The 10,454-nt window shown below is 37.8% G+C and overlaps 1 protein-coding gene across 1 annotated transcript in view; it reads right to left on the bottom strand.

The window, feature by feature from the left end:
* Positions 1-264: 264 nt before the first annotated feature.
* The window catches only part of LHFPL6 (LHFPL tetraspan subfamily member 6), a 243,764-nt gene continuing 233,574 nt past the window's right edge, over positions 265-10,454 (bottom strand). Inside the window, exon 4 of the mRNA XM_059144525.1 lies at positions 265-1,392. Coding sequence (XP_059000508.1) covers positions 1,274-1,392 — 119 coding nt within the window. The 3' untranslated portion in view covers positions 265-1,273. The remainder of the gene's footprint in view (positions 1,393-10,454) is intronic.

The raw sequence follows: 10,454 nt of genomic DNA, 5'->3' as shown, positions 1-10,454 counted from the left end.
ATTCTCTTATAAGAATTCGGTCAGGATTTAAATGTAGTTAGAATTGTAGCTGCAAAGAATTTAAGTTGAAAGTAGGGGCTCTTACCTACCTTTAATACCTTGTGTGCCTAGAACAATGCCTGGTTGGGTGATTCAAGAGAGAATTAATGGGAGGACTTAGGAGGCAAAGGGAAATTTATAGGACTGTTGGAGTTGAAAGGCTATATTTAGAAAATTAAAGAAGCAAACCCAACAACCGAAGTAACACTCCATGACTCATTTAACTATTGATCAAAGAGAATTTATTCACAGAGTTTTTCAAATACAAACAAAATAGCACTTAAAAATTTTTTTATACAAAATGAATATTGAAATAAATGTGGTACAGCACAGTACAATAATGAACAAAAGAAAACAAGATCTAATGAATGGAAAATGTCTCTCATTACTCTCACTCCTTCAACTGAATTCTCTTCCTGTCTACGGACAGGAAGTTGCCTCTTTACTTCATAAGAATATCATAGCAGGAGCTACTCAGATAAGGAAATCTTGCATATTTTTGAATAATATTGAAATACAAAGGCTTAACTCTAAATGTCTGTATAAACACTGAGCACATGTTGAGGGCATAACGAGTTTATGCAGGATATACAAAATACGGTAGAGTGGCTTAATGGTCCATTTATTAGGTTTAATGTATGCTTTATAAAGTGATAATACTGTATTTTAAGTGTACATTAAAAAGAAAACAGAGGAGTAATGCACCACTAACCCTCCCATACAATCTGTGTGACAATGGCTATGTTTGTGCGTGAGCATGTGTGAGGATGCGTATATGTCTGTATGTGCTTTCAGAAGCAACTTGACCTGCAGGGAACATCTGTGGGTTACCCTGCTTCCCAACGTAACACTGTTTCTACTAGCCCTTTTAATTTTCATAGTCCTCATCTTTAAAAAAAAAAAAATCCAAAACCCTTGTTTGCATATATAGGTTTGTTTGGTGTGTGCATGTGTTCTACATTAACAATACTCTGTGGAAGAGAAACACCCAACACCCTACAATATTTTTAGCCTTTGGTCCATCTTCTCTCTTTTCCCATGTTCTCCATTTCTTTTGCAAATCTTGTACAACCCTTTGACACTATGTAATGTTGACCACTCCACTGGGTTTTGTTTCATTAGCACACTATGGATCAGAGAACCACCATTCCACCTTTTATAGTAGCTGCATGTTTCAGTCTCTCCAGACGCCTTTGGCCTATCTTCTCCTCTGTTTGCTCTCAGTGGCTCCATGTCAGTAGGGGTACTGCTTCTGTTTCTTGCCCGAGAAGCAAGCCAGCCATGTGCACAGCAGCATAGCGGTGGCAGCCCCTGCTACCGTGCAATAGTAGGCCCAGCCAATCTCACACTTCCCTAGGGACACGGGAGAGGAAGAGAAAACAGACAGAGATCAGGATGATTTTTCAGGATGCTCTGTTATTTCTCCCCATGTGTATGTTCCTGGATACTGCAGCGAAACTGAAGTTAAAAGTGTATACCAACATTAAAAGTATGGTGTGCTCACTCAAAAGGAATGATAACAAGTGCTGAAAGCTATCTGAAGACTGAAGAAAGCCAGAATGGTTGTGTGCATTTCAGAAGGACCTCAGGCCCACGCCTCCTGCTCACGAAGAGGATAGAAGCCTATTCTCTTCCACCAGTGCCCACTCTTCTGGCTAAAGAAAAGGAGGAATGACAGCAATCAGGTTAGGGGGGATTTCAGTTAATATTAATTCTAACTGAAATCATTCAAACTGATATGCACAATGAAAAAAAATCAAAATGTAGATAACAGTCCTTCTGCAAAGGGGTCAGTCTGAGGAGGAGATCCATTTGAAGGATGATGCTAAAATGAATACTGCTGTTTTTATAAAATTGCCAAATGATTTACATTCTTTAGAATTGAAAAAAATTCCCAGGTTCTTCTGCGGTCAATACTTACCTTTAAAATAAAACATCATAAATGAGAACATAATGAAAAGGGTTCCAATGGGCCCTGACCTGTCAGAGTTGGATTAGTATTCCTGGTAACAACAACATACCCATAATACTAAAAATATAATTAGTAAAAGAAAGCAGCAATAGTTATTTTAATTTCAGGGAGAGCAGACTCCAAAGCAAGAACAGTTATCAGGGATAAAGAAGGGCATTACACTATGATAAAGGAGTGAATTTTCCAAGAAGACATAATAGTCTATAATGTGTGTATACCTATCAACAGAGCCTCAAATTACATGACACAAAAACTGACAGATTTCAAGGAGAAATAGATAAATCCATTATCATGTTGGAGACTTCAACACCCTTCTATTGGAAATTGACAGATCCAGCAGGCATAAAAAAATCTGAAAGGATATACTTGATATCAATCAACCAAATATAACTGACATCTACAGATTACTTCAACCAACAACAGCAGAACACACGTTCTTCTCAAGGTTACATGGAAAATACAGAGAGATGCCTGGACCACAATACTCACCTTAAAACACTGAAAAAAATAGAAATCAAAAATTTTCTAAAATGGAGTTAAACCAGAAATCAGTGACAGAAAGATCACTGGAAAATACCACAATCTGTGGAGATTAAACAACACTTCTAAATAACACAGGGCCAAAGAAGAAATCTCAAAGAAATTAAAAAATAGTTTGAATTAATGAAAATGAATAGTTTGAATTAAGTGAAAGTGAAAACACAACTTATCAAAATTTGTGGACTGCAAGGGAAACAGTGCTTAGAGAGAAATGAATGGCATCAAAAGCATATATTAGAAAGAAGAAAAATCTATAATCAATAATGTAAGTTTCTGCCTTAGGAAACTATAAAAAGAAGAAAAAATTAAACTCAAAGTAAGTAGACGAAAATAATTGAGTTAGAGCAGAAATCATTAACATTCTGTGAGATCATCACTGCCTTAACACTAAAATCAGACAAAAACACAAGAAAACTACAAATCATTATTTTCATGAACATAGGTAAAAAAATTCTCAACAAACTATTAGCAAATTGAACCCAACAATGTATAAAAAGAATCATATACACAACCAAGTATAATTTACCCCAAATATAAACAGCTGGTTCAGTATTCAAAAGTCAATTAATATACTGGGGTGCATGGGTGGCTCAGCTGGCTGAGTGTCTGACTCTTGGTTTTGACTCAGTTCATGATCTCAAGGTCTTGGGATCCAACCTCATGTCAGGAATCCACACTTGGCAGGGAGTCTGCTTGAGACTCTCACTCTCTTCCTGGCCCTGAGGCTCTGTCTCTCTAAAATGGGTAAACTAATCTTTTTTTAAAAAGTCAATTAATACAATGTATCATATCAAAAGACTAAAAGAAAAAAAATCACATAATCATATCGATAGATGCAAAAAAAAAACCAGGATTTAACAAAAATCCAAAATCCACTCATAATTAAAAAAAAAAATTCTCAGTGAACTATTAGAGGGAAACTTTCTCAACTTGTCAAAGAACATCTAAAAATACTTACAGCTAATATACCTAATAGTGAGAAATGTAAAGCTTTTCATTTTCAGATTAATTCTCATTAGTGCCTGTAAGAAATTCAGAAGAATTTTGAGAGGCTACCATTTCAATGATCTTGACAAAACTATTTAGATATGGTTATCATTAAACTTCAATAAGAAAGCCCAATATTTTATTAATAGCTTCAGGGTAAAAGAAATGGCAGAGGAAGACTGCTCCATTGTACTGTGCTGTGCCTTTCCCACAAGGTAAGGATATCCCCTCTCATCACTCCTTTGCAACATTTTACTGAAGGTTCTAGCTAATGCAATAAAGCAGGAAAAGAAAATAAAAGGTATACAGATTGGGAAGAAGGAAATAAAACTGCCTTTGTAGTTGACATGATATAGAAAATGTGAAAGAATCCACAAAACAAAACAAAACAAACAAACAAAACACTCCTGGAACTAATAAGCTATTATAACAAGGTTGCTGGATATTCAAGGGCAATATACAAAAGTCAACTGCTTCCTATATACCAGCAATGAACAAGTGAAATTTGGAATTTAAAAGATAATACCATTTACATTAGCACCCCCAAAATGAAATAATTAGGCATAAATCTAATAAAATATGTAAAAGATCGATATGAGAAAATCTACAAAACTGATGAACAGAATCAAAGAACAAAATAATTGGAGAAATATTCCATGTTCACAAATAGAAAGACCTAATAGTATCAAGATGTTGGTCCCTCCCAATTTGGTTTATAGATTTAGTGCAATTCTATTCAAAATCTCAGAAAGTTATTTTGTGGATATTGACAAACTGATTCTAAAGTTTATATGAAGAGGCAAAAAGGCTCAGAATAGCCAACCTAATACTGAACAAAATTCAACAAAGTTCAACACAGCTAGAAGACTGATGCTACTCAACTTCAAGACTTACTATAAATATCCAGTAATCAAAACAGTGTGGTAATGGAGAAAGAACAGGCAGATACATAAGTGGAACAGAACAGAGAGCCCAGAAATAGACCCATATAAATACAGTTAAATGATCTTTAACAAAGGAACAGAGATGATAAAATGAAGCAAAGACAGTCTTTTCAATAAATGGTGCTACAATATCTGGACATCCACATGCAAAAAAAAAAAAAAAAAAAACCAAGAAACTGGACATAGACTTTACAGTTTTTATAAAAATTAATCAAAACTAGATCACAGACCTATAGGTAACACTTAAAACTACAGAACTCCTCAAAGATAACATAACAGAAAACCTAGGTAACCTTGAGTATGGTAATGACTCTAGATAGAACTCAACCCATAAAAAGCACTATCCATGAAAGAACTAGTTGAAAGGCAGAACATCATTGAAATTAAAAACAAACAAACAAACAAAAACTCTGCTCTGTGAAAAGTAGTGTTAAGAGAATGAGAAGAGAAGCCACAGAGTGGGAGAAAATAATTTGCAAAAGATATATCTGATAAAGGAATCTTATCCAAAATACCAAAGCACACTTGAAATTCGACAATAAGAAAACCACCAACCTGATTTTAAAAATGGGCCAAAGATCCTAGCAGACACTTTACCAAGGAAGATATATAGACTGCAGATAAGCATATGAAAGAAAAAATACTCAGTATTATATGTCCAAGGAGAATGGTAAATTAAAATGAGATACCGCTTTATACTTATTAGCACGACACAGTAGGGAACACAGACACCAACAAATGCTGGTGAGTCTATGGAACCAGAGGAATTCTCACACCTGGTGGAGAGGATGCAAAATCAAACAACCACTCTAGGCGACAGTTTAGTGGTTTCTGATAAAAGCATACATACTCTTACCATATAATCCAGCAATCACACTCCTTGGTATTTACCTAAAGGAGCGAAAAAGTTACATCCACACAAAAATGTACACATGGATGTTTTTAGCAGCTTTATCCATAATTGCCAAGACTTCAAAGCAACCAAGATGCCCTTCGGAGCCAGGACTCAAACTTGGGTTCCATGTTCAAGAATAAGAAGTCATTAAACCAGAATATCGTATTGGAATTAATAAAATAAGTTTCTGCATTCATTCGTCCTCCCCTTCCCAAATTTTTTATAGCATTCAAATTATTCTTTTTGTGCACGTGGAAGGAAGGCCTTTATATCTTTCATTGAACACTGTCTTTTCTGCTTTAATTGTCATCCTTCTTTTAGCCAGTCTTAACGATCTCATCAGAAAATGCTTTAACAATTTTCCTCTTTTCTTTTATCCTTTATACATTACATTAGATACAAACACATACACCTAGATATTTAGATTTCAGTCATTGAACACCAACCATAGACTGAAAGCTATACCATTTTTAACGAAGTCAGTCATTTTCTCTTGTTCATTAATGACTTTTCTCTTGAAAAATACAAAGACTGTTAAGTGTAGCATGCGATTTGACTTCATATCCTTGCTCCATTTCCAGATAAGAAGGTGAGGTCAGGCAAGCTAAGTCAGTCATTGGCTTGGGGTCACCATAAAGCAATAGCAGGAAGATTACATCGAGGGCCTCCACATCTCAAGAGTACACACTAGCTGGGGCCACAGACGATAGGCCATGTGCAGTCTTGACCCTGGGGGTCATCCTTGATTTCTCCCTTTCCATATCGAATATTAATAACCATTTAAACATAGAAAACGTGCATTAACTACTTGCTCTGAATTGTTAGAAGAGCTTTACATGGAGTAAATACTAATGTATTGAATCCTCATAGGAACATGATGGGATAGGCACACTGAGATGGAAAAACTAAAGCCTAGAAAAATGCAATAACCTGCCCAAAGACTCACACTCAGTCAGGGGCAAGTCCGTTGCCTCTCTCCAAAATGTATCCTCTGCACTACCACTCCTCAAGTGCCCGCCTGCACCCTCCTGAGGTCTTACCTGTCATCACTGCTCTCCTGTCTCCCCTGCTTCTGCTATGGTATCACCAACAGCAAAGCAGGCAGCTATCGTTGTAAAAATAAATCGTGTTAAGACCCTGCCTCACTTAAAATTTCCTAATGGATTGTCAAACATCCATCTCCTTCCAATGGCCTATCAGGACTTGAATGAGCTGTTATCTGCCTACTTTTCAAAACTCATGGCCAACTTCCCTCTTGTCTTTTTTCTTAATAGGCTGGGCTGCCCTCTCTGGACCTCAGGAGGCTTGTTGCTGGCTTTGGGCTTCATGCCCATTATTCCTTCCACTCAGAAAGCTCTCTACTCCAGGTCATTAGGCAGCTGGTTCCTTCTGAACGGTGGCTACGTAAAGATATGCCCCACCCCCAACCTGCTTCATCAGAGTCAGAATACTCCTCTACCTCACTTTATTGCCTCAGTGTAGCAAGGTTTGTGACTACCGTGTGTGTGTGTGTGTGTGTTCAATTTCAGTCTCTCCCACTAGAATGAAATCTTCAGTTAGGGGAGATGTTTGTGTATTTTGTTCCCTACTTTACCCCTACAACAGTGTCTGGCCCATAGTAGGAACTCACTAAATGAATGTTGAATGAAAGGGAAAGAAAAACAGAAAGAAAGAGAACAAAGTAGGCAAATAGCCAGTCCCTGAAAAACAGAGTAAATCTGGAATTTTATTATAACTCTCAATTATTTATTATAAAAATAACCATAGTCCTGCTCTGACATGGAACATTTGGAGAGAAGTTGCCAAACTAATTTTATAGCATTTACAGCCTCATACAGTGTGTGTTAATTGAATAGGTTAATAGATCCTGAAAGATCACATCTCCACCTCAGGGTGGGTCTCACGGGCACAGTGACCTCCATCAATACTCATGGATGTACTAGGTATTTTTCAAGGGTAACAGAGTCCCCCTCAGGGATCAAATTTTCTGATAACCATCTGCAAAGGTGTCTAGGGAATAATCTCCACTTGTAAGTCTCAGGAATAATCTCCATTTTGAATTATTCTTCATCTGGATTAGATAAATCTAGGAGGGAGAATTAATGGGTAGCTGAGAGATGGCAAATAATTTAGAACCTTTCAAGAAGTCAGCAAAATTTGTGGGCAATCCATTCAGCCTAGGGCTCATAACATGGAACACAATCAATCATTCATTAATAACAAGGTATTGACCTACACCAGTTCCATGACCTAAAAGGAAAAGCCGAGGACATAATTCTCTATTAATTATAGGACACTTATTCAAGAAAAAGAACCTGTTAAGGGCAGTTGTTTGAAAATAGTCCAAGGTGACAGTAGCCATGTATATTAAATAAAGATGAAAAAGAAGATACTGGGCGCCTGGGTGGCTCAGTCCCAGGGTCTTGGAATCAAACTCTGCATCAGGCTCCCTGCTTGGAAGGAAGCCTGTTTCTGCTTCTCCCACTCACCCTGCTTATGTTCCCTATTTCGCTGTCTCTCTCTCTCTGTGTCAAAGAAATGAATAAAATCTTTAAAAAAAAGAAAAAAAAAAGACAAAGAAGATACTAAAGAATTAACTACTACTAAGGACCCAGGAGAGAGAGAATCATTTATTTTTTTCTCCAGGGAAGTTAAAGGATTATAGGGACTCTTAACTGGCCAGGCTGGTAGCAGATGGTAAAGATAATCGACCAAATTCCTTTATAGCCTTTAATTGGTCCTGAGTTCTCACCCTTAGCTTCTGATCGTGCTCTGCTCCTAAGAGCTACCCTTGCAACCCTCTTCAGAAGACCCATGAGTGTGGAGCCTCCTTGCCTCATACTCTCAGAGAACTTAAGTGCCCCCTGGTGTAGTCAGTAGCCAACGATTGACGGTGTAGGAGTACAAAAGTCGGTTTTCTCACCTCGAGGTGAGGCACACTCTGTGGTGGAATGAATGTTCCAGAGCCGCAGTGAGGGTGAGGCTGGGATCTCACCGCAAATGGCACCCTTGCCGGGCATACACCCCTTCACTACTTCCCATTTCCTTACTGGTTTCTTGAATAGGAATCCTCTTCTCAGCATCTGCTCTGGGAAACTTGATTTAAGACAAGAGCAAGTGAACAAAATCTCTCTTATTTTTTTTTTTTTTCTTTCTCATAATAAAGGTTTTCGAGGTTTCAGCTGTCCGAGGCTTAACCACGCCACCCATCTAACCCAACCTACCCGGGCTCTGCTGTCGCTGAAAGACCCACAGGATCGAGTCTTCAGTGATGAGGGAATAAAGGCAAAAGAAAAAAAAAAGTCCCTTAGGACTTCTATATAGCCCCTTGACAAAGTCCTTGAAACAGGCAGAGCGACCTCCCTCTGGGAGCTCAGCAGCTACGTCCTTACTACTCTGCTAAGGGCAAACGCCAACCATAGGCTAACATCCCAACCCTCTAGGGTCCTGTGAGTCTACTTTTTTTTTTTTTTTTTTTTTTTTTTTTTTTCCTGTGAGTCTACTTAAACATACATAAATTCCTTTGGAAACTTCCTTTATCGCTACCCCCTAAGATAAATGTTAGCCATCATCCCCCAAGCATATGGCCCACTGATTTACATCTGAAGGGTCTCATGATTAGGGGCTTAGGGGACAGTAATAAATGACCTTTTCCTAACAATAGCTAGCCCCCTCAAGGTCCTAGAAACCTTGCTTCCAAAATTCCTTAGAGACTGACTTACGCTATCCCTAACCCCTTCCCAACTTGAAAGCAGATAATTGGCCATTCCTGACCACTTCAGGGCAGTTCTTTCTGCCTACGGGTCTTGTCCCTGTATTTTAATAAAACCACCTTTTTTCACTGAAGACGTCTCAAGAATTCTTTCTCCACCATCAGCTCTGAACCCTAACATTTCCTACAGCATTCAGCAGCCGGTGTCTACACTACTGTCTTCCTAAGGACAGATCAACTCCATGTCTTGTTAAATCTATCTGTATCATTTCTAATAATTGTTTTTGGAGCCTTTCTTGTTGTGTTGTAAAACATGTAGTCAACTCATCAAACCAGCTGTTTATCAGATGCAAATAGAAAGAAAGGAAACTAAGGGCACCTGGGTGGCTCAGTGAGTTAAAACCTCTGCCTTTGGCTCAGGTCATGATCCCAGGGTCCTGGGATGGAACTCTGCATCAGGCTCTCTGCTCAGCAGGGAGCCTGCTTCTCTCTCTCTCTGCCTGCCTCTCTGCTTACTTGTGATCTCTGTCTGTTAAGTAAATAAATAAAATAAAAAAAAAAAAGAAAGGGAACTAAATAAAGTTATTCAAAAAGTGTGCCATAGGAAAAGAAAATGAGAATGTCATCAGATATTGCCACAAATTACTCATATATGCAAATATATGTGTGTGTAATCTATACATTTTGTGATTTAAATTTAGCAACCGGCTCAGATCCTAAATAAGCAACAAATGTTCAGTGTGATTTAGAAGAAAAATAGTCCTCTATTTCAGATACAAAGACTTTCTCTTACTACGTAATTCATAAAATACAGAATCATTAAATCAATATGGATTTATTCTGGTATTTTACATTATTTAGAAATATAGTCAGCCCATCAAACTATCCTCAAAAGAATATACAAAAAAAGCATACACACACACACACACAGACACACACGTATCTTTTGAGAAGCAGGGAAGGGAGAAGGTCAATCTGATAAGATCAAGATGTGTCAATAGGATTTAGGTAAATCTAGAGAAACACTAAGTCGTCTAACCCCTGATTCTTGATTCTTAATTCCTTTCCTCCCATTCTTCCTCTCCCCCTCAATTCATTCATTGATTCAACAAGTATTTATTAAGTGGCTACACTGACTAGGAATCACTGGGTGGTGGGGATCTTGTTGGAGACAAGATAGATACCGAGACTGCTCACAAGCAGTCTTGCCTAGTCAAGGAAGTACGAAACAATAATCATGCAGATAATTATATAATGATAACTGAGACATGTCCTTTGAAGAGAAAAAAAAATTTGAGGATGCTAAGACACAAGGAATCTTTAGAATGTGGTCAGTGAAGGTGAGCCTTAAGTTAGATGTGAAAT

This window comes from Mustela lutreola, chromosome 13 (genome assembly GCF_030435805.1).
Source record: "Mustela lutreola isolate mMusLut2 chromosome 13, mMusLut2.pri, whole genome shotgun sequence".
In the NCBI taxonomy this organism is placed as follows: domain Eukaryota; kingdom Metazoa; phylum Chordata; class Mammalia; order Carnivora; family Mustelidae; genus Mustela; species Mustela lutreola.
This window is presented reverse-complemented; position numbering and strand designations above follow the sequence as displayed.